The sequence below is a fragment of the Natator depressus genome, chromosome 26, assembly GCF_965152275.1.
Source record: "Natator depressus isolate rNatDep1 chromosome 26, rNatDep2.hap1, whole genome shotgun sequence".
In the NCBI taxonomy this organism is placed as follows: domain Eukaryota; kingdom Metazoa; phylum Chordata; order Testudines; family Cheloniidae; genus Natator; species Natator depressus.
The window spans coordinates 13045096-13069188 of record NC_134259.1 but is presented as its reverse complement, the minus strand read 5'-3'; the positions used below and the strand labels follow the sequence as shown (position 1 = coordinate 13069188).

Genomic DNA, 24093 nt, shown 5'->3' with positions numbered 1-24093 from the left:
TCTCTCTCTAGGTACAGGGGCTGGCTAGTAAGAAGACTCTGTTACTTCCTTGCGGTCCTCGATTGGAAAGTTCATTCCGAGACCCCACAAGACCTCCAGGAGAGAATCTTCTGCAGCAAAAGGTATCGTTCCTCATGTGAGAGCAACCTGAGGTTATTATTTACCCTACGGGCTGGCACTGGAGTTTTGCTCTTATGTCCCCTCCTTTCTCAGCTGTTCCTCATGGTATTACAGCCCTACGTTGTTTGGAGCCTGCCTCCGGGTCTCTGCTGTTCTGACTGCAGCCAGGGCCGGTTGGTTTAGGTTTTTGAACAGGACATGGGCTGCAACAATGGGAGAATTTGGCCCAAATCTCAGGTGTGGACCCGGCCCCAGTGTCCTGTTCTAACCACTAGACCACGTGCTCTTGTCACCTTCAGAATAAAGTAGAACTGACATGGGGCTATAAACCTCAGGCCAGGGAGGGCATCTGAGTAAGGACTCCTGGGTTCTATTCCCTACCCAGCAACTTATGCCCTCTCTAGCAGGATGCCAGGGCTGTGCGAACTGTTAGGTGGGGCTGGTTTAAACATTTTTTTGGATGGAAAATTGGTTTTTTGATTAACTGAATTTTTTTGTGAAAAGTGTCTGCTTTCCTTGGAAAAGTTTAATTTTTGGATAAAAAATCTGGATGCTCGAAAATTTGAAATATTTTGCATCTGAAATGCCGCTGTGGTGCCTCATGGGAGTTGTGGTTCGGTTACCTCATGCTTCTATCCGCCTCCATGGGACAGGTGTTGGTCCTGCTGGACTTCAACTCCCATGATGCACCATGGCAATATGCCTGCCAAGATGTCCCACCTCCACTCACCAAGCAGGGACACTGGTGCATCATGGGAAATGTTGTCCAACCAGGGAGCCAGGCCTCTAGAAGAGAATAAGAGTGTGAAGTACCTGAACTGGCCTTTTATGGGAACTCTCCAGTCCTTTCTTGGCCTCTAGCGGGCATGCTGGTATAGACAGGGCCCCTGCTACTTGTATCCTGCTCAGAGCATCTCTGCTCAACACCATGGTTCAGATGTTGATGGCTGCCCTGCCCTAGTGCCCTTGCCATATTTAGGCCTGGCGGAATTAGTGTTTTTATTTTTTTTATCATTTTGATGGCTAATATAATGTTTATTTTAAAGCATTTTTTTCAATTTTTGATTGAGTTAAATTTTCCCAGTTGCTGGAGTGAGAGTGCAAGCTGGAGTGCACCCAAGCCAGGCAACCTAGATTCTAGTCCTGGCTCTGTCCTTGAATTGGGCAGGTCACTTCCCTTTGCCTCAGTTTCCCCATCTCAGAAACGGGGAGTCATAGCTCGAAGGGATCGGATGCTGCTGTGACAAGCACAGTGTAAGCACCTGACTGCAATAGTGGGGTACGAGCAGAGAACGAGAGAGGCATTGTCCAGCATGGCTCACTCTGCTGTTATACACCCACCCCGCTTTGCATTGCAGTCTTGGGTAACTTGGGGCTAGTCTACTTGGGAAATGTACTGGCATTACTGTACCCCTGTAGCTATGCTGAGATCATAGAATATCAGGGTTGGAAGAGACCTCAGGACGTCATCTAGTCCAACCCACTGCTCAAAGCAGGACCGACACCAACTAAATCATCCCAGCCAGGGCTTTGTCAAGCCTGACCTTAAAAACTTTTAAGGAAGGAGATTCCGCCACCTCCCTAGGTAACGCATTCCAGTGCTTCCCCATCCTCCTAGTGAAAAGGTTTTTCCTAATATCCAATCTAATCCTCCCCCACTGCAACTTGAGACCATTGCACATTGTTTTGTCATCTGCCACCACTGAGAACAGCCGAGCTCCATCCTCTTTGGAACCCCCTTTCAGGTAGTTGAAGGTTGCTATAAAATCCACCCTCACTCTTCTCTTCTGCAGACTAAATAACCCCAGTTCCCTCAGCCTCTCCTCATAAGTCATGTGCCCCAACCCGCTAATCATTTTTGTTGCCCTTTGCTGGACTCTCTCCAATTTGTCCACATCCTTTCTGTAGTGGGGGGACCAAAACTGGATGCAATACTCCAGGTGTGGCCTCACCCGTGCCAAATAGAGGGGAATAATCACTTCCCTCAATCAGTTGGCAGTGCCCCTAATAACGCAGCCCAATATGCCATTGGCCTTCTTGGCAACAAGGGCAGACCGCTGACTCATATCCAGCTTCTCGTCCACTGTAATCCCCAGGTCCTTTTCTGCAGAACTGCTGCCTAGCCGCTCGGTCCCCAGCTTGTAGCGGTGCATGGGATTCTTCCGTCCTATGTGCAGGATTCTGCACTTGTCCTTGTTGAACCTCATCAGATTTCTTTTGGCCCAATCCTCCAATTTGTCTAGGTCACTCTGGACCCATCCTTACCCTCCAGCATATCTACCTTTCCCCTCAGCTTAGTGTCTTCCATGAACTTGCTGAGGGTGCTGTCCACACCATCCTCCAGATCATTAATGAAGATATTGAACAAAACCGGCCCCAGGACCGACCCCTGGGGCACTCTGCTTCATACCGGCTGCCAACTAGACATCGAGCCGTTGATCGGTACCCGTTGAGCCCGACAATCTAGGCAGCTTTCTATCCATCTCCCATGTGGGCACCCTTATTCGGAATACCATGGCCTTGTTTCAGTTCAGTTTATATCACTTTGGGCACGTACAATTTTTCAGTTATGAGCCATCCACTAACCTGAACAAGGTCTATTTTGATCAGGCGTGTCCAATCACAGGGAGTTATGCTGGTGTAACTATACCAACATAGCTTATAAAGCCAGAAGGGACCGTTGTGATCATCTCATTTGACCTCCTGTTTAGCACAGGCCAGAGGACTTTTCTGAATTAATTCCTGTTTCAATGAGAGCGTATCTTTTAGAAAAATAGGTATTCAGATGAAAATCGCCAGTGACGGAGAATCTACCACAACACTTGATAAGTTGTTCCAGTCGTTAATAACCCTCGCTGTTAAAATCGTACGCCTCCTTTCCAGTCTGAGCTTGTGCAGTTTCACCTCCCGACCCCTGGTTCTTGTTATCTCTGCCTGTTAGGTTGAAGTCCTTTATCAAAGTAATGCTGGTAAATTTTCCTGTGTAGACAAGCCCTTGCCCTGTGCCTCTTTTCCCACATGTACAAGAGAGAATTAATGGGCCAGAGTCTCTCCTGGCATAACATTAGTGGATCTGTGCTGTTTTGCGCCTGCTGAATTCCTGGCCCACTGTTTGTAATGGGTTTTGTGAGCCTCTGATGACAGGCACTGTAGCAGGGGCCAAGAAAGATTGTGATATCTCTAAGGAATATTTTCGCAAAGGGCCCTCTGTCTATACTGATGTCCAACTCTCATCTGCATTTATTTAGCACCTCTCTGGCATTCCCCCCCCCCCCCCCGCACTTACTCTGATAAATTACGAGCTGCGAATTTGTCTTTGGTGTCAGGCTGAGAGTTTAGATTACGAAAGCGACGGTGCAGAAGTTGAGCGGGTGGGAGCAGTGCTCTGGGAAAGGCATGGTTGTGATGCTTTCATTCTCAGCCCCGAGCTCACAGATAGGGGAGTGGTCCTGTAGACCACCGAGGCGCGTGATCAATTGAATTATTCAGTGTCCTCTATAATAGAATCTATCAGTGATGACAGCACAGCAGCGCCTAGCGGGCCCCACTGTGTTAGGAGCTGTACAAACACAGAAGAGGAAGATGGTCCCTGCCCCAAATTGCTGACAATCTAAGTCTAAGACAAGAGACAACAGGCGGAGACGCACGGTCAGGGGAGTACAAGGAAACGGAGACATTAGTGGTCGGCCTGATGGGGCCGTGGTGTGACCGTTGTCACGCCGTGGGGTGTGAGCGCCTTTCAGAGGGATTGTGCTGCTGGGGTTGCTACCTCCTCAGCCAGTAGCTATATCCCTTCCCCTCACAGGGTGCTGGACAGAGATGGGGAGCTCCAGATGGAAACAGCTGTGAAGGAAGAAAACAATTCCAAGTGTTTCATAGCAGCAAAACTCTCGGGCAGCTGTCAGTTACAGGCAGGCTGTGGTTAAATCCCTGTCACCGCCTGCTCCAATCTGGCCGCGTAAGAAACGGCATTGGGCCCAAGCCCGCTGGACTCAACGGGGTCTTTGGATCAGGCCTGTACGGATGGATGCTCCTTTCGCAGATGGGTCAGGAAGGAAACGAGCCAGCACGAGCCGAGTGACAATTGGCTGCACGCGTTGATTCAGCCAGGCTGATCCCGAATCCTGTGACATACACACTGCGCTCTGTGGCCCTGTCTGGTCTGGTCGCCCTTCTGGCCCGACGCAGAGCCTATGGGACGACACCCCTGGGCTTTACCTGCCCTTTGGACAGCAGCAAACTGCAGTCTGTTGTCTGGGGAAAGGCGGCATCTAGCACCGTTTAGGACTGGCGGGGAGCTGAAACCTCGGGGGACATTTGGGGCGGCAGAATATAAGTGACTGCAGCTGGAATTTGGCCAGGACTTTGGAGCTGGCAGCCCGGCTCTTGGCAAGCATATTCACCTGGCCTCAGATTTCTCATCTGACAGCAATCCAGTGCCCCCCTAAATCTGTCCCCGCCTGGACTAGAACCCAGATCTTGTCTGTGCCCTTTGCTCTGCCCGCCAGAGACGCTGCAGCTTTCCTGATCACTGAGTTTTCCTGGGCTTCCCACCCCAGCCTGTCTCAGGCTGCATGAGATCGCAGTGTCTCTCCGGCATGCAGCGTAATGTGTCCATGATCTCGGTTGGGGTCTCTCCTTGCCGCCCCCGATAACGGTTAATACGGTGTTGGCGGCTGGCTGTCCTTAGGCTATAGTCGCTGGGATGCATTAGGCGCTCTGAATAGCGTATTAAATCCTGCGGCTTTGCTTGGTGTTCTTGTTTTTCATCTGCTCTCCCTTTCTCCCCAGGGTGCAGGATGTCATGGCTCTGAAGGTCCCCCAGGCAAGAGGGGCTGGCTCCGTTGTCAGCAAATCCCCGGCACAATGGAGGAGCAAAGTGCTGCAAATCCTGAGCCAGATTCAATCTCCTCTCTCCCTTTTCATACTAAGGTATGTCCCCCCCACCCCTCCCCCCCCGCCCTGCGGAGAGGGCCGGGCAAGGGCTACAGGGGACTCTGGCACCCATCCTGCTGTGTATACGGTGCTGGTTTAAGGCAGGGGAGCAGCAGCAGAATTGCCTGAGGGGGCTGGTATTAGAGACCAGCTCTGCCATGTACTTGCTGTGTGTAACCTTGGGCAAGCAAGACTATTGTGCCTCAGTTTCCCTGTCTTCAGGACAGAGAGAGTGACACAGCCCTTCCGTGGCAAAGCACTCTGAGGTCTAAGCCTGCAAAGCAGCAGGTAGGTGATTAGAGCAATGGGTCTGGCATCTTTCCTTGTTACGAAATTAACACGCCCGGCAGAAAGCCAAGAGAGTGTGTGAGTGCATTCTGTGCCCCCCTGCCCTGTGGCTTGCTCGCGGAGGTGCCTTGCAGAGACGTGGGCGGTAGGGGTGATGACAAGTCAGATCCCTGCTAGGAGCCTGTGTGTGTGTGTGTGTGTGTGTGTTTGTATTTTAAGTTTCTTGCAGAGTCGGGGATGTTTTTCCTGTGTTTCAAACTTAGATGGTAGTTGGGGGGCTGGGAAGTGGAATCTTGCTTGGGTCCCCAGTGAAGAGGGTTTGGGATCGGGTGGTGGTTCAGAGATTTGTTCGTCTCAGGAGAGGTCCAGGACTGGAGTAGCAAGGGGCTGCTGGTCGCCATTGAGGGGTACCCAGCAGAGCTAGTGGGGAGGGGAGCCTGGGGCTGGGGTACCGGAGGGCTACAGGTTGGGATTGAGGGGTACCGATGGGAGCTAATGGGGAAGGGAGCCCAGGGCTGGGGTCACAGGGAGCTAGTGGGGGAGACTGCTCATCCTGTATTAAATTGAACAGTCCCCTGCTTGAGGGGTTCGTCCCCTATGCAGGACTGCGAGGAGACCAGATGCGGTTTTGACAGGTAACCAACAGGCGGCGACATTTTTAAGAGCATGCTAATCTTCCCCCTCCAGCATGACCTCAAATGCATGGTACATGTGGGGTCACACCAGCGGGGTTAGGGTCACGCTGTTCCCGACGGTACTGGCACGTCCAGTGTTCTGGGAACGTGTCCACGGCCACCTTAGCTGCAGGTCAGGATTCAGGGGCAACGGCAAAGCTGGTGGAGGAGGGGAGCCAGGGACTGGGGGGTCAGGGGATTGCAGGTCAGGATTGAGGGGTACCAGCAGAGCTGGCAGGGGAGGGGAGCCAGGGGCTGGGGGACCAGGGGATTGCAGGTCAGGATTGAGGGGTACCAGCAGTGCTGTGCGTGAAGCAGCTCAGGGCTGGAGCAGGGTGGGCTGTGGGTTGGAACCGAGAGACGTTAGCAGAATTGCAGGCGGGTTGGGATGGAGTGGCGCGTTGGCCGAGCTTCATGGGGAAGCCCATACAGCACCTCCATGCGTTATTCTGGTCCGGAGCCAGGGTAGCCCCATCCTGGTTTAACGAGTGCTAACATTTCCCACTGGAAGTGAACATCAAAGACTTCACCTAAAAGAAAAGGGGAACTTTTTTTTTTTTTTGATTGTTGAGAAATTGGCAGTTAAAGTTTCCATTGAGGCCTAATTGCTTCTCTGATTGAGCTGTAATAAAAGAACCTTTCCGAACAGTCTGAGTATTTAAAGTGGGGAAATTGCCCAAGGGATAAAAGCATTTAGAGATTTCTGGTAAACATCACGCAGGAGCTCGGGGGTGGGAATGGGGGAGATGGGTTCTGGGTTTGCACGCTGGGGTTATTTTATTTTTATTGTATTTTTTTTTTTTTGGCCTAATCACGCAGGGGCGTTAATTTTTTTTTTGCAAACAGAGCTCCTGTTTATTCATTTACTTTGTGGGAGCTTAAAGACGTGGGTTGAACATTGAAATGTGATGATAATGCCTAGCTCATGTAGCACTTCTCAGCTGCAGATCTCAAAGCACTTCACAAAGGTGGGTGAGTGCCATTAGCCCTGTTGTACAGATGGGGAAACTGAGGCACAGATGGGGGGACCTGACTTGCCCAAGCTCACCCAACAGGCCAGGGGCAGAGCGAAGAATTGGGCCCAGGTGACGTGAGACCCAGTTTAGTGCTGTAACCACTAGACTGCACTGCCTTTGAATGAACTCTCGCTCTTAGGATGGATTTTTCACACCCCTGAGTGACGTAGTTAAGCCAAATTAATTTCCTCATGTAGCCCTGGCCTGAGACGCAGCAAGTCTGCATTTTGAGTCTTTCCCCTGTCACTGAGTCGCTTAGGTAAGTCATTTAACCTCTCCTTGCCTCCATTCCCCATCTGGAAGATGGAGAGTGTAATACAGTGTCAGCGCTGCAAACCCCAGAAAAATTACAACATTAAAAACTAACCAGTGTATTTGAGCATAAGCTTTCGTGAGCTACAGCTCACTTCAGATGCGCCACAAGTCCTCCTTTTCTTTTTGCGAATACAGACTAACATGGCTGTTACTCTGAAACCTAACATTAAAAACAATATCGAGGGGAGGAGGCCTCTCCTTTTGGCTTCTGAGCCACTAGGCTGTGCTGGGGTCCTATTTTCATGCTTTTCTACCTCTACTACAAGGGCTGGAAATTTTTGCTCAATCAAATCAATCAAAGAAGCTGAGATTCTCACGCATTCCCATGACTCTGGAAGCTGGGGCTTTAAGAATCTCCAGGGGGGCGGAAGAGGTATCGAAGCCCAAGGACCATGTTTGGCCCAAGAGCGAATGGGGATAAACTGGCCATGAGGAAATGTAGGCTGGAAATGAGGAAGGTTTCCTAACCATCAACAGGAGTAGTGGCGGGGGGAAACAAGCTGAACTAGTTCTAAAATGGACCTTGATACGCTGCTAAACGGGATGACCTGCCGGGTGGCCTGCGACACCACGGGACTGCTGATGACCTCGGAGGTCCCGTCCATGCCTAGGTTCCTAATATGACAATTAGTACAATACTTGCAATCAAACCATGAGAGCTGCCAAGGCCGTGCTTCTCTCTCATGTGTATGTGCAGCGCCTGGCGCGATGGGGTCCCTGGCGCATGGAGAATGAGTGGGTGCAGCTGTAGCGCATTGATTTCAGCAGGGTCTGTCTGGGCCCCCGAGTGCCGGGTGGGGCGGTGTTGAACTAGGATGAGTTTCCCAGCCGCTCTCGCGTGCAGTATGCGTTTGAATGGTCGCCCTGGCACCGGCTTATGTTCTGGATCAGGCCCGGAGGGGGCAGGGAGGAGCGAGGCTTCTGCAAAACGAGTTGGGAGATTCTCAGCCCAGCCCCCATGGGCAAGCGGCAGGGAGGAGCGAGTGAATTCCCAGCCCTAGAGGTAGTGAGTGTGTGGGGCTCGGTGGGGAATACAGCAGCCTGCTCTGCGGGGAGACGGGAAATTGAAATCCCTAGAATCAGTGGTTACTGACCATGGTATAAAAGTGTAATGCGATCCCTCCTAGTGTAGGACACAGAGACTGGGGGGCGGAGGGGACATCCGTGGGCCCTAGAGAGACCGATCTCTGGGCTTTCTTTCCCTCTCCCCCAGGCTCTGCAGCTGGGCTCTGCTCAGACTCCTGAACCGCGTGTTCCTCAACTTGCTGCTCCACAAAGGGCAGCTGGAGATGGTGCGCAGGGCAGCCCAGACGGTAAGGAGCAGTGGGGGGCCTGAGACAGCTCTGCCAAGAGCCCTGTTCCTTGTGTTATCTGCCTAAGGCACTTGGGTGGGCCCCGCCACCCTAATGTCTGAGCGCCCGTAATGCCTCTAGCCTCATGCTTGGGGGCGGGGCGGGGCTGATATCTCCATTGTACAGGTGGGAAACTGAGGCACGGAGCGGCTAAGAGATTTGACCAGGGTCACACTGGAGCCTGTGGCAGAGCAGGGGTTGGAACCCTAGCCACCAGACCATCCTTTCCCTTCCTCCTTAGGCAGGGTACTTGGCACCTCTCACTACGCCAGCCCCTGCCGTGCTGGCGCTTGTGGTCACCATGCAGTGGGCTCAGCACGGGGCGTAGAACTGGGTTCCCTTCCCAGCTCTGCCTTCAATCCTTGTTCAGCCTGGAGGCAAATCCCTTAGGGTCAAATTTTCAGCAGGGCCTAACTGCCTTAGGAGCCGAAATCCCAGTGAGTCAGTGGGGCTTAAGTCCCTGAGTCACTCAGCCCTTTTGAAACACGTTTCCCTAGATCTCAAGCTGGCAGCAGTTGGGTGCCCTGGCCCCTGAGCGCCCCCGCCAGACTTAGGCCATGTCTACACGTGCAGCGGTGAAAGCGCTCTCTGACTCTGCCCCCGGCCTCAGCCCTGGGCTGGGAATGGAGCCGCGGCCAGTGGCCGAGGGCGGGAGTGGGGCCAGGCACGGGGCCGGGAGCTGGGGATGTGGCTGGGGGCCGGACCGGATCAGAGCTGGGGGCAGGGAGGGGCTGGGTGGCACTCCCTCCCCGCTGCTTGAGGGGGCTAGCCCGGGCACCCCCGCATCTCCCGGATATTCCTCCACACCCCCCTAGGGGGGTGCGCCCCACAGTTTGGGGACCTCTGAAATAGCAGATGTGGCAGTTGCAGACGGGGGCTTGGTCTCCAGGCGGACAGAGCCATTGGCAGAGTGCTTTGAGAGCCCATCTGCGGGCAGGGTGCGCCGTTAGCTCGCGGGGCCACACATCTGATTCCTTGGGGCTTCAGGCTCCGCTGTGCCTCTCCACGCTGGGGCCTTTCCAGCTGACATCTAGAGCGTGGGGCTCGTCTCCGGTCACGACGGCCCCATTTTCTATTTAAGGGTCTGATCAAACACTCATTGAAGTGGATGGAAAAATCCCTGTGGGTTTAGGATTGGGCCCTGGGCATCCGGTGACTTGCCAGGGGGCTGTTTGGGGAGTAGTGGCCAAGATCCTGTACGGGTTTGCAGTATGTTGCCTGCAGTGGGTCCCCCTTTGTGTGCTTCGCTCAGCCGGCATCACTTGTCCTGTGGATACGTCTGTAGTGTGGCCGAAGGCTCTGATGCAGGTATAAGCCCAAATCCCCCTCCCGTCCGCGCACGCGCTTTTCCACCGCCGCTGGGTCCCTGGTCCGTTTCCTGGAGTGTCCCCCTGCAGGTGGGGGCGTTGACGGGGTAACCGCGCTTCTGCACAAGCCTCATGGGTTCTCATACGCCGTGAACCCTGCCCTGGAGTGGCCACAGCCGGCCAGGAGCTAAGAGAGCCCTGGGAAATGCTCCCGGAAACGCCTGTCCCGTCAGTTCACTGCCAGTGTGGCCGGGCCTGCCTGGGGGCCAGGGGGTGTACACGCCGGTGCCGCGTGGACGCTCCCCGAAGAGCGTGGGTAGCCCGGGCTTGCCCGTGCAGGTATGCAGCCTCGGCTGCACCCTGCACACCCCCTGTCGTTTTCTCCTTCTTCCCAGCCCGACGTCCCGCTGGTTTTCCTCTCGACTCGCAAGTCCCAGCTGGATGGGCTGCTGCTCCCCTTCCTCCTGTTCTCTCAGGGCCTGGGGGTGCCCCGAGTGACCTGGGAATACCAGGCCTATACCCCAAGCCTCAGGTAAGGCTTAGCGCTGGGGTTACGGGCATCTGTCTTCTGCATGGCCAGCACCCAGCCTGCACTCAACCTGCTTCTCGCCTCTCCTGCTCGTCTGCCTGTTACTTTCATTCTTCTGGCCTCTCCCTGGGAACGCTTCTCCCACCGGGAACAGGTCCCGGGGGACCACGGGCAGTGGGGCTGGGAGGGAGAGGTGACTGTCCTGTCTCCCGGGGCGGGCCAGGCAGGATTGAGCAGTTGGGAGGTCGGGGGCGCTGGCCTCTCTGCAGTGTCTGTGCCTGTTTTGTCTGCAGGGCCCTGCTGAGCCGGCTGGGAGGGGTTTTCTTGCCTCCCGGAACGGAGCACACGCCGGACAGCGAACGGGGCGCGCTCTCCAGGGCCATCCTCACCTCAGTAAGTGGGATTCGTGCGGCTGAGCCGTGAACCAAGGGGTGGTGTGGGACTGTACTCTGGCCCTGCGTGGGGGGGGACAGAGTGAAAGCCTTAGCCAGTAGTTTGAGACTCCTAAAGCACTTGGTTAAGGATTTCATAGCTGACTGGGAGACTTAGACACCCAGCTTCCATTCCCGTCAGTTGGCGCTCGGGGTATGGCTCAGTCCCCTCCCCAGCTTTGCAGATGCCAGCAGTTGGAGGGGAGGGGTGCAGGTCGCTCCGGAGTAAGGGTTAGGATCAGAACAACCCCCGCCCTGCTTAGATTGACCCTCCTCGTAGAGTGAGCACAGGTCTGGGAGCCAGGACCTCCCCAGATTTGATTCTCGTTCATTTGTTAAGCACCGCCCGGGCGCTTAGCTTAATTCCGCCTCTGCCACTGACTCACTGTGGGACCTGGGCCGAGTCGCTGACCCTACCTCGGTTTCCCCACCTGATCAGTGGGGAGGGTGCGGGAGTTGTGTGTGAACCCAGTATTGTTATTTAGGACAGTTGTTGGGGGCTCGTGCAGGAATCCCACTCCTTTGTGAAAAACCAGAGCGAGCCCCCCAGAATAGCTAGCAGCCCAGTGGTTAGGGCACTCAGCTGGATGGGGGAGGCCCAAGTTCAAACCCCCGATCTGAATCCGGCAGAACGGGGATTTGAACCTGGGCCGCCTATGTGCCAAGCTCATGCTCACATTGGCTATTCCAGGGTCTTGCTCTGGCTTTTTGCAAAAGGACGTCTAAAGTTCTCGCTTGGGTCCCACGTGGAACGGGGTCTCTAGATCGTGGTTGGTTTATTCCCTGCTAAATTCTCTAGGATTTATGCGTAAGGGGGGGGCCAATCCGACGCCCGCTGAGCTCCATGTGAGTCTTTCCATCGCGCTTCACATCAGGCCCCTTCGTGGAGCATGGCCCGACCTTTAGGGCATTGCGTAGATTCTTCGGTCGCTCACGCAGGACTCTGCAGGCGTCAGTCCCGGATCTTGCCCGGGCAGATTTAGGGCCTGGTTCCGGCTAAGAGCCATGGGGTGGGCGGGGGCTGCCTGAGTGGTAGTGCCTGGTGGGGTGGAGAGCAGACGTCGCGGGAGGACATTGGGGCTGGATCTCGGGAAGTGCTCCCTGGCTGTGAGATCTGTCGGGCCGTGGGATTGCCTCCCAGGGGGATGGGGCCTTTGGCCCGTGGGAAGAGGGGAGGGATTGGGGGAAGCTGAGATGGGGGCAGGAGATGGGGTGGGGTGGGGATGCGATTGGCTTGGGGAGATGTAAGGAATGAGGGTGGGCAGCAGGGGTGAGCCTGACGGGGTCACCCGGGGTGGCAACTGGAGCAGACGGTTCTATGAAGTAACCACCACTTCTCTGCCACCTGACAGGGGGTGGAGGGGGGGATATTCTCTGCCCCCAAGTCTTAGGGCGAAGGGGAGCTCGGCTGCATCCTGTCCCCAATCCCATGAGGTCCCTTCCCACCTGCAGTACATCGAGGAGCTGCTGAAGAGCCGGCAGCACCTGGTGATCTTCCTGGAGGAGCCCGTCTCCGGCGTGTCCCGGCTCTCCGCCCCTGGCGGGGAGTGGCTGTCGCTGGTGCTGGGCGCTGTCCGTGCTGGAGCTGTCCCCGATGTGATGCTGGTGCCCGTGGGCATTGCCTACGACGTGGCCCCCAATGCGTCCCGTGGTGGGCTTTCAGTAAGAACCACCAGCCATTAAGGGGAGTGGTGGCCAGAGCAGAGCAGCTGGGAGCCAGGACTCCTGGGTTCTGTTCCTAGCCAAGGGAGGGGAGTGGGGTCTAGTGGTTAGAACAGGGGGCCGGGAGCCAGGATTCCTGGGTCGTGTTCCCGGCGCTAGTGAGGGGTGGGTCTGGCATAGACACTGACAGTTCTGCCCTACGCTCACCCCCTTTCCCTTCACTTGGGTACGTGCTCTGCACCTTGCAGGGGATACCCCCGATAAACCCACTTTCTCCTGCCCTCCTGATCGGGGCACCCCACTTGTAGCTGTACCAAACCCACAGTCCTGGGCATGCGTCTCTGTCGTGACCCAGATCTCACCCCTTGGCCTCTGCCTCTCTGGTCTGGCTGGGCTATTCCCAACAATCCAGCTCCTCTCCTCAGACACTGGGCACCCAGGGCAGAGGATCTCTCCAGGCATGGTCACCAGCCCTCTTCTCTCTCTCTCTCTCTTTTTTTTTTTTTTTCTCTGCCTGCTCCCTGCCTCCAGTATTGGCTGACCAGCTGCTGGCTCTGGGAACCAGGCCAGCTGCCTTTCCCAAAGGACTGGAGGGGGGCACGTCCCAAACCTCTGGAAGCCGAGGGCTCTGGTAGCCACGACTTTCAGTTCTGCAGAGCACCTGAGATCCACGCCCGGGAGCCCCCAAACTGAGCAGTGGTGTGGGCGCAGGGCAGCTCCCCTCCTGCAGAGCGGGGGCGTTTAGGTTGAGCACCCTGCAGAAGCAAAACTTCACCTGCCTGTCCCCTCCTAGCCTCCTGCACCACCACCTGCAGCTCTGCAATGGAGCAGGCCTGTTCCTCTACCGAGCTAATGTGCCTTCTGACTGATAGAGGCGATAAACACCACCAGCGCCCGATTAACAGACTCTGCCCATCTGCTTTCCTAGGGCTCAGCTCAGCCTTTTGGCCTCTGGTCCTGTCTCCTGGCCGTTTGCCGAGCCCTGGGTCGGGAGTTTGGCTGTGTCCGGGTGGACTTTGCACAACCTTTCTCCTTGCAGGTATTGGGCAGCCTTCTGGGGTTCTTGGCCTAGGGCTTCTGACTGTCCAGGCCCGGGGATTTGGCAATTCCTGGCTAGATCTTGGGGAATCTAGTGGCACAAGATTCTTGGGTGTCATGATCTTGGTGGAATTTGGGGACTAGGGGTATGTCTCCGCTGCAGGTTCGAGCAAGCCTGAGGAGATAGACCCAGGCTAGTCCGAGCCCAGACACTGCAGTTAAACAGCCAGAGCCCTGCAGCGCTCCAATGAGCCGAGCGAGTGCGAGTCCGTCTGCCTGGGCTGGTCGGTGGCCAGCTGCTGTGTAGACATGCCCTAAGTGGCTTGGGATGATTGGCATGGGGAATCCGGTCGTCTTATGTTTGGGGATTGGCCTGAATATATGGGATCCAGGGACCTTGTGGGGGCCCCACTGTGATTGTAGCTTGGGATTGGGCAGATGGAGGCCTGGGGAATTCGTGGCCTCGCTGGCATGGCTTGAAATTAGCCGAATGGGCCACACAGGGTACGTCTCCACTGCAGTTAACCTGCGGCTGGCCCGTGCCAAGTGACCTGGGCTCACGGGGCTGCTTAATTGCAGCATAGACGTCCGGGCTCAGACACTGAATGCAAACCTGAGACGAACCTGCAGCCGGAGCCTGAGCTGGTTTGTCTGCACTGCAGTTAAACAGCCTGAGCCCGAGTCGGCTGGCACGGGCCAGCCGTGGGTGTCTAGTTCCAGTGTAGACATACTCCCAGACTCCTTGGGTGGGCCACGGGGGGGAGCGAGGAGGGCGCAGGTTAGCGAGCGCAGCATGGGGGCTCCCTTAGCACCGCCGCTCCTGATCGGCCTGCAGAGGCCTTGGGAGCCTTTGGCTGCCTGGTGTCTAGCCAGGCCAGTAGCGATTCATAAATACTAAGGTCAGAAGGGACCATTATGATCATCTAGTCCGACCTGCACAACGCAGGCCAGAGAATCTCACCCACCCACTCCTACGAAAAACCTCTCACCTATGTCTGAGCTATTGAAGTCCTCAAATCGTGGTTTAAAGACTTCAAGGAGCAGAGAATCCTCCAGCAAGTGACCCGTGCCCTGTGCTACAGAGGAAGGTGAAAAACCTCCAGGGCCTCCTCGAAGGTGAAAAACCTCCAGGGCCTCCTTCAGGAAAGCAGACTTCGACTCCCTCAGGGAACAGATGGCCAGGATCCCCTGGGGGACTAACATGAAGGGGAAGGGAGTCCAGGAGAGCTGGCTGTATTTCAAGGAATCCCTGTTGAGGTTACAGGGACAAACCATCCCGATGAGTCGAAAGAATAGTAAATATGGCAGGCGACCAGCTTGGCTTAATGGTGAAATCCTAGCGGATCTTAAACATAAAAAAGAAGCTTACAAGAAGTGGAAGGTTGGACATATGACCAGGGAAGAGTATAAAAATATTGCTCGGGCATGTAGGAAAGATATCAGGAGGGCCAAATCGCACCTGGAGCTGCAGCTAGCAAGAGATGTCAAGAGTAACAAGAAGGGTTTCTTCAGGTATGTTGGCAACAAGAAGAAAGCCAAGGAAAGTGTGGGCCCCTTACTGAATGAGGGAGGCAACCTAGTGACAGAGGATGTGGAAAAAGCTAATGTACTCAATGCTTTTTTTGCCTCTGTTTTCACTAACAAGGTCAGCTCCCAGACTGCTGCGCTGGGCATCACAGAATGGGGAAGAGATGGCCAGCCCTCTGTGGAGATAGAGGTGGTTAGGGACTATTTAGAAAAGCTGGACGTGCACAAGTCCATGGGGCCGGAAGAGTTACATCTGAGAGTGCTGAAGGAATTGGCGGCTGTGATTGCAGAGCCCTTGGCCATTATCTTTGAAAACTCGTGGCGAATGGGGGAAGTCCCGGATGACTGGAAAAAGGCTAATGTAGTGCCAATCTTTAAAAAAGGGAAGAAGGAGGATCCTGGGAACTACAGGCCAGTCAGCCTCACCTCAGTCCCTGGAAAAATCATGGAGCAGGTCCTCAAAGAATCAATCCTGAAGCACTTACATGAGAGGAAAGTGATCAGGAACAGTCAGCATGGATTCACCAAGGGAAGGTCATGCCTGACTAATCTAATCGCCTTTTATGATGAGATTACTGATTCTGTGGATGAAGGGAAAGCAGTGGATGTATTGTTTCTTGACTTTAGCAAAGCTTTTGACACGGTCTCCCACAGTATTCTTGTCAGCAAGTTAAGGAAGTATGGGCTGGATGAATGCACTATAAGGTGGGTAGAAAGCTGGCTAGATTGTCGGGCTCAACGGGTAGTGGTCAATGGCTCCATGTCTAGTTGGCAGCCGGTGTCAAGTGGAGTGCCCCAGGGGTCGGTCCTGGGGCCGGTTTTGTTCAATATCTTCATAAATGATCTGGAGGATGGTGTGGATTGCACTCTCAGCAAATTTGCAGATGATACTAAACTGGGAGGAGTGGTAGATACGCTGGAGGGGAGGGATAGGATACAGAAGGACCTAGACAAATTGGAGGATTGGGCCAAAAGAAATCTGATGAGGTTCAATAAGGATAAGTGCAGGGTCCTGCACTTAGGATGGAAGAATCCAATGCACCGCTACAGACTAGGGACCGAATGGCTAGGCAGCAGTTCTGCGGAAAAGGACCTAGGGGTGACAGTGGACGAGAAGCTGGATATGAGTCAACAGTGTGCCCTTGTTGCCAAGAAGGCCAATGGCATTTTGGGATGTATAAGTAGGGGCATAGCGAGCAGATCGAGGGACGTGATCGTTCCCCTCTATTCGACACTGGTGAGGCCTCATCTGGAGTACTGTGTCCAGTTTTGGGCCCCACACTACAAGAAGGATGTGGATAAATTGGAGAGAGTCCAGCGAAGGGCAACAAAAATGATTAGGGGTCTAGAGCACATGACTTATGAAGAGAGGCTGAGGGAGCTGGGATTGTTTAGTCTGCAGAAGAGAAGAATGAGGGGGGATTTGATAGCTGCTTTCAACTACCTGAAAGGGGGTTCCAAAGAGGATGGCTCTAGACTGTTCTCAATGGTAGCAGATGACAGAACGAGGAGTAATGGTCTCAAGTTGCAATGGGGGAGGTTTAGATTGGATATTAGGAAAAACTTTTTCACTAAGAGGGTGGTGAAACACTGGAATGCGTTACCTAGGGAGGTGGTAGAATCTCCTTCCTTAGAGGTTTTTAAGGTCAGGCTTGACAAAGCCCTGGCTGGGATGATTTAACTGGGAATTGGTCCTGCTTCAAGCAGGGGGTTGGACTAGATGACCTTCTGGGGTCCCTTCCAACCCTGATATTCTATGATTCTATGAATCTGCCCTGGAGGAAAATTCCTTCCCGACCCCAAATATGGCGATCAGCTGAACCCTGAGCATATGGGCAAGATTCACCAGCCAGATACCCAGGAAAGAATTTTCTGTAGTAACTCAGATCCCACCCCATCTAACATCCCATCACAGGCCATTAGGCCTATTTACCATGAATATTTAAAGATCAGTTAATTACCAAAATCATGTTATCCCATCATACCATCTCCTCCATAAACTTATTGAGTTTAATCTTAAAGCCAGATAGATATTTTGCCCCCACTGCTTCCCTTGGAAGGCTATTCCAAAACTTCACTCCTCTGATGGTTAGAAACCTTTGTCTAATTTCAAGTCTAAACTTCCCAATGACCAGTTTATATCCATTTGTTCTTGTGTCCACATTGGTACTGAGCTTAAATCATTCCTCTCCCTCTCCGGTATTTATCCCTCTGTGTTCCTTGATCCCAGGAGTACACAGCAAACAGTATCTTCAGACGGAGCTGCTCGCAGAAGTCCCTGGAGGAGCTGCTTCTGCCCGTCATCCTCGGCAAAAGGTAGCCCCAACCCAGATCCCAAGGGGGGCAGGGGGCAAGGGGAGCTGGGGCCATTGGTCAGAGAAGACCGCAAGGAAGGGGCTGCAGAAAGACCCTCTGGGTGCATCGGGTGTGTCACGAACCCCAGCTAGATTCACAGCCCATTTAGCCGGAACTGCTCCAGCTCCCACTAGCAAAGCCCCGCTGGGACCCTGTGCTCTGAGCTAGGCCTGGATACCCGCTCTGCTGCTCAGCGGTGTCCCTTGTCCTCTGGGGTGACTGACCCTTGCTGTCGGTTTTAGCAGGAGCTCAGCCTGAGCCTGGATGCCCAAAGAGCAAGGGAGGGGCACGCGTGGCCCGGGCGGCTGGTGATAGAACAGAGAGCCTTTCACCGCCGCGTTGCTGGCCTTGCTCCGGCTGGCTGTGAAATGGGTTTGTTGGGTTTCAGGCCGGTCCTGGCAAAACCCACCCGCCCTTTGGCAGAGAAGCCAGGGGCTGGATGGGCTGCTCCCTAGAGGTGGATCCAAGAGACTAAACCTCAAACCTCAGGGGCTAAGCCAGTCTGTGCATGCTCAGGTTTAGGGGACCTGCCTCTGAAGACTGGCCATTGCCAGGGGCAGGAGCCAGGCCTTGGTCCAGACTGGCAGTTCTCTTCCTAGCTCAGGCCTGAGGCATGGTGAACGCACCTGGGGCAAGCGTGCTTTGCCACGGCTCGTGCTCAATGTGTCCTGTAGCTGGAAGAATTGAGCCTCTAGGGCTTCCATCGGCCCTGGGTTTGCTGCCCGGGCGTTTGCGTCTCTCCTATGTCAGCCATAGGTCTCACCCGTGTCGTCCCATTTCCGCAGCCCCGACCTGCTGGACTGGGAGAAGTGGGAGGAGTGGTACCCGGGCCTCGGCGCTGCCGCGGAGCTGAAGGCGGACGAGCGAGTGCTAGTGGGCAGACTTGGCCTGCACTCCCTGAGTGGTAGGCGCTAACTCTGCGCTGATCTCCCGGGTGGCCGGATTTGGGGGAGGAGGCGTGGGAGCGGGGAGCCCCCTTCCCACCCCCACCCCCATTCCCTGCCTCTTTCCACCAAGCTGTTGAACTAAATAACTGAATGTGTCCCTGCGGGAGCTGGGAGCCAATGGGTCTGCTCAGCACGGTTCTCTGGCAGAAAAGAGGAGGGAGCAGGACTCTCTAAACCCACATGTTGGGTCGGTCTGCGCTGGTTGCGTTGACTGTGTCTGCGTGCCCTGCCTTCGGGGGTCTGTCTCAGCGGAGCAGGGTGAGTGGAGGAAGGGGGCTCGTTTGGAGACTGGCCATGGGCACAGGCGGGGCTGGGCCTTGCCCTCAGCAGCAGGAGGTCTGTGTACCTGGCCCCGTACTTGCTGGGGGAGGAATGGGAGGGTCCAAGGAGACACCCTTAGAGGATACTTCACTCCACACTCCCCATTTAGGCCTCAGCAGTTAGCAGGACCCCTATGCTCCAGCCGCGCTGGATGGGACCAAGGCCTCTGAGGGAGCCCCAGATACCTGGAGAGACGGTCCTGGAGCCTTCAGTCTGCATTGCCCCTGCTGGAGGGGGCCTGTCTTGGTGTGGCCAGGAACTCGGTGGGGTTCAGTGGAACCTCCCGGCAGGACAGGTGGGATTTGTAAGCTCCACGCAGGGCCAGACCTCCTCTCAGTTACACTGCGGTTAATCCAGAGTCACTCTGGATTTACACCAGATTGAGGTCCAAATCTGGCCCACAGATGCCTCCAGGGCAGCCGTTAACGTAACTAGGAGAGAGGCAGAGCCGGGTTCCCAGCTCCTCCCCTTTCTCCATCGTTCTGCTGTTGCGAGGCCTTGGTTTGCTGCTGCCGCCGTTGCCGGGGGGGGGGGTGCGGGGGGTTGTACCTGGCGCGGCTGTTCAGAGAGGAGAACCGCACAGATCTGAATCGCAGACTTCAAGAGGAGCTGCCCGGCCGGGGGGATCCCACTAGTGTCCTTAATGGACGAGCGTAGCGGCCTCCCTGCGAATGCAGCCACGGCTCTGGCCCAGATTGTGTGAGCTCCTTGGGGCGGAGTCCTTCCTTGCATGATGTCTGTACAGCACATGGCATAGCGGGGCTCTGATCCCAGACTGGGGCCTCTCGGGGCTACAGCAATGTAAATAACACGTGGAAGCACATTAGCAGGAACGTCCCAGTGCGCCCAGGGCTGGAGCGCTGAGAACGTCGGATCCTTGCCTGCCCTGCGTCCAGCGGGCAGGTGCCCGGAGGATTTCAGAGCCAGGTGATCCCTTACAATCTGCATCTCCTGCATCTTTCCTATCCCCGGACTTGGGCTCCATCATTTCCTTCCTCATCTAGGCTCCGTGACAAGAGGTTCTCCAGCAGCTGGGTCCGAAAGCAGATCCCTTCCCTGTGGTTGCCTAGCGCTGTCACTTCCTGGGAGTCTGTGGGAGTTTTGCCTGAGGAAGGAGGGCTCTGGTTTGGGCCCTATCTGAACCCCAAGGTCTCCTTGGCCGACTGGCCTGGGCTCTATTCCCCACCCTGCCGCTGGGTGACCATGGGCAAGTCACTGCACCTTCTCGAGAGCGACCGATGGAAAATGCTCAGCAAGGACTAGGCATCAAATCAACTGGACAGGCAGGGACTCAGGACTCCTTGATCTGGCTGCACGAGCTGTAGCTCTCTTGGGTCACGCTGAGAACTTCCTCTGCCCTATTCCCTGCTCTGGCCTGGGCAGCTTTCAGAGATCAAATGCACGGCTCATCCCTCTTGTGATGGTGGGAGTTCTGGCTGCCGCGAGGCAAACTGGAGCGGAAGATTTTACCCTGCGCTGAGACTGGGAGAGAGGGTGGGCTCAGCTTTTCCTACTGAGCACAAAGCCCATGAGAAGGGAAGGGTCGTTGTCCCCGGCAGAGTTTCCAGGTCTGTTTTTCAGGCCTGCTGAGCTACTGTCTGGTCTGAGAATCAAGTGACTTGTCCCAGGCCAGCGAGTGGCAGAGGGGATTAAACCTAGATCTCCTGGCTCTCGTTCCAGAGCCTTCACCGCAAGTCCATCCTTTTTCTCACCCACCGAGAATTAACTTTATTCCCGAAAGTTCAGCTAGAGAGCGCAGAAGCCGAAAAGTTCCTCCGAGGGAGGCTGGGGAAAACAATAGGCTTGTTAAATTGCCATCGCAGTCGCCTGGTTACATAAAGGCTGCGTTTCACGTGTCGCGCTTGTGTTTCAGTTTATCGCTCTCTCCCGTGGTGGATGTGACTTTCCAATTATCTGTCATTTGAGTACAACACTCCACACGTGCTAATGCACCGGCTGCGTGACTGCTTGCGCAGAGCGGCTGACTACGCAGGAAGCGAGAGCCCAAACAACAACGCGGACGGGAGGCAGGGCCGCTGCAAAACAGAGCCTCGCCTCGATCGATTGCTTCTGCTGTGCGGAGAGGTGCCCGCAGCGAATCAGTCCCCTGTAGGGCTCGGTTCTGGCAGGTTAGCTCTGGCCCCACGGTAAATTTCCAATGGAATTCCGGGGATTTTTTTCCCCTCCCTTTCTCCAAACAGCTGTTCTCTCGCTGTATCTGCTTCATAGCTGTATCACCCACCAGAGCTCAACTCCCTGGGGAGGATAACAGTGTGATTTGCCGGTGGATCACACTGCCACATGATGCCACTGAGGCCAAGAGGCAAGGATTGGAAACTTTGCTAGCTAATGAACAACATCTGCACGCACCCGTTTCTGTAAAGCCCCATGCTTCAGGGCGCGAACCAGACACTCGCGGATAGAGGTCAGGAAGAAACTTCCCCTCTGGGCAGGTTATTCCATCAGTGTCCACTAGGGGGCACTCGTGCTCCTTTCCTGTGAAGCAGCTGGTTCTGGTTTCTCGCAGAATGGCTGGCACCCTGCACTGGTTCATTCCTAGGCAATTCCTAGGACGTCCTGATGCTGCTGTTTCTAAGATTAAAAAACAAACCGGAGGAAGAGAAAAACACCTTTTTCAGGCCTTTCTTCTTTATACAGCACAAAGGCCCAGATGCCAGTTTTTTCCACGTTTGCAGGGGACCTTTAACGAGCACCGTGGTTCAGGTTCTGTTAGCAGCTAGTTGCCTAAGGGTTCTCATGCCAAGCTGTGCCCCTTTGATGGCTCGGAGCAGATTGCTTTCCATCATGCCTCGGGCACGGCCAGCTGGATCGGGGCTGACAAAACGACCGTACCACCGGATAGGCCTGACTTCCGAGACTCACCCGTGAGCTTTGCCCTTTCAAGTCCTCCTTTGCAGGCAGGGATCCTCCAGCACCAGGTTTTAATCTTTGTCTGACTCGCAGCCCCAGCCGCGGGAGCCCCTCCCGTCTGTTGCCAGCCGCGTGTCCGCTGGCTATGCTGACGCACTGCCGGCGTGAGTGCCAGCGGTTGGCAGGACAGGGCAGGGGCTGGGCTTGATGCAGCTCCTGGTGCTGCACTGGGCGGGTTGGCGACGCTGGGCTTTGAAGGGCTATGAAATGCTCACTCTTCATTACGGCTGCGGCAGCCTTTAGATGGTGGTGTTGGGATAGTCCCTGCTCTTTGCTACGTCTGCGGTAAATCGGGAGCAGCGCCCGGATTCTGCTCCGTGTTACACCCTCGGGCGGTCAGAGACGAGCACCCGTTCTGCTCGGTTCGGTGCCTGCTGGAAACGGGGAGCGTGGAATTACTGGCTTGACACTGAGCTCCAGATCTGGCCCGTTCTTTCTTTCCTCTCTTGGGGTTTCTCTGCTTCCAGCAGAGGATAAATGCACTCCCATCTCCCGGTGCTGGGGGTCATGGCTGGAAGTTAGAGCCAGCTGGAGGACAACAACCCCATTGGGCAACTTTCAGGAGGCCGGCGTTTGTTTTCCTTCCACGGCGCCGTGACGAACGGTGGTGTGAAATGGGACGAGGTCAGAACGCCTCTTGGGCTGGCCAGGTTTGGGATCCCTCCTCCCCTGGTCGCTGGATGCGAGCGGAGGCCCTGCCCTGGATCTCCCAACCCTTCCCGTTGGGCACCCTGCACCGTACGCTGATTGAAAAGGACGCAGAGATGGGGCTGGAGACGCTGCGTGGCCCCGTGTCCTGCACGCAGCATGCTCTGCCTGGCCTGACGCGGCTTGTGATCCACGCTGATCCCTCTCTCGGCACTGGTCCTGCTGGGGAAGATGCATTGCTCCATCTCCCATTCTCTCCTTCCTGATGGGTTTCTTCTGTGCTGGGTTGGGTTCTCCAGGGCTTGCAGGTCAGTTTTCCTCTTGCGTCTGAGTCGGCGTCCATGAATGGCACCCGCTGACGGAAATGGAGCTTAGCTGCTCAGAACAGCCTGTCATCCTTTTTTCTTCTGGAGATCTCCGAGCCTTGCAGAGAAGAGCCAGCGTCACCTGCATTTCACAGCAGGGGAAACCGAGGCACGGAGCGGCCAGGCACCTTGCCCCAGGTCACACAGAGAATCAGCAGCAGATCTGGGGATGCCACCGAGCCCATCCCAAATCAGTGCTGCATCTGCTCTCCTCTCCCATGGCTCTGACCAATCGCCTGGCTCTCTCCGTGTGGGATCGGTGCCACATCTAGGGATGTGGTGGCTTCTCTGGCACTCGGCGTCTGGGGTGTGTTTCTAACTGACTCGCTCAGCCGCAGGTCAGTGGGCCCAGGGATCCCCGGGGGAGGGTCTCCGGTCTGGGATGATCACAACTGGTCTGGCCTTAAAGTCAGTGACTTTTTAATCCATCCATCTCCTTTGCCCTGCCTCCATCTCTGCTCCCACCGCAGCCCCGCTCAGGGCCCATCCCACCCACGTACGTTTCCTGGGGTCACAGAAATGTCTTACCACAGGGCTTGATCCTGCGAGGCAGTCGCTGGGCTTTCCCGGAGGCGCTCGGGCCCTGGCTAAGGGTCCTCCCAGGGTGAAAGAGAGCGAGGAGGGGACTGTGTGTCGAGGGGGATAACGGGACGCTCCTTGATCCCCTTGCAGCCGGCGTCTCCTGCTCTGCCGTCATGGCCGTGGCGATCATGTCTGCACTCTTGCTGCACAAGCACCGTGAGGTAGGGGGAAGCGGGAGTGTGCGGGGCCTGGAAGGAGAGGGAGGGGTCCTGGAGGCAGGTGTGGGAGGAAGCTGCTTGCTTTAGGGGGTGGCCTGACCGAGGGGGGCAGGTTGGGGATGACCTGCTGGATGGTGGTTTCAAGGGCCCCCACGTTACAGGAGAGCTGCTATCTGGATGGTGGTTTTAAGGGACTCCTCTTTACGGAGTCAAGGCCCACCTTGATTATCATACACATTGTGAAGACAGTGGTCACTTTTGATGGGCTATTACCAGCAAGAGAGTGAGTTTGTCTGTGGGGGGGCGGAGGGTGAGAAAACCTGGATTTGTGCTGGAAATGGCCCAACTTGATGATCACTTTAGATAAGCTGTTACCAGCAGGAGAGTGGGGTGGGAGGAGGTATTGTTTCATGCTGTGTGTGTATATAATAAGATCTTCTACACTTTCCACAGTATGCATCCGATGAAGTGAGCTGTAGCTCACGAAAGCTTATGCTCAAATAAATTGGTTAGTCTCTAAGGTGCCACAAGTCCTCCTTTTCTTTTTGCGAATACAGACTAACACGGCTGTTACTCTGAAACCTGTCTTTAT

The 24093-nt window shown here is 55.3% G+C and overlaps 1 protein-coding gene across 1 annotated transcript in view; it reads left to right on the top strand.

The window, feature by feature from the left end:
- LOC141978234 (glycerol-3-phosphate acyltransferase 2, mitochondrial-like) overlaps window positions 1-24093 on the top strand; it is a 35645-nt gene that overhangs the window by 5969 nt on the left and 5583 nt on the right. The window contains exons 5-14 of the mRNA XM_074940178.1: window positions 12-122; window positions 4912-5052; window positions 8562-8661; window positions 10403-10539; window positions 10830-10929; window positions 12420-12629; window positions 13558-13668; window positions 17425-17510; window positions 18335-18453; window positions 23434-23504. Coding sequence (XP_074796279.1) covers window positions 12-122; window positions 4912-5052; window positions 8562-8661; window positions 10403-10539; window positions 10830-10929; window positions 12420-12629; window positions 13558-13668; window positions 17425-17510; window positions 18335-18453; window positions 23434-23504 — 1186 coding nt within the window. The remainder of the gene's footprint in view (window positions 1-11; window positions 123-4911; window positions 5053-8561; window positions 8662-10402; window positions 10540-10829; window positions 10930-12419; window positions 12630-13557; window positions 13669-17424; window positions 17511-18334; window positions 18454-23433; window positions 23505-24093) is intronic.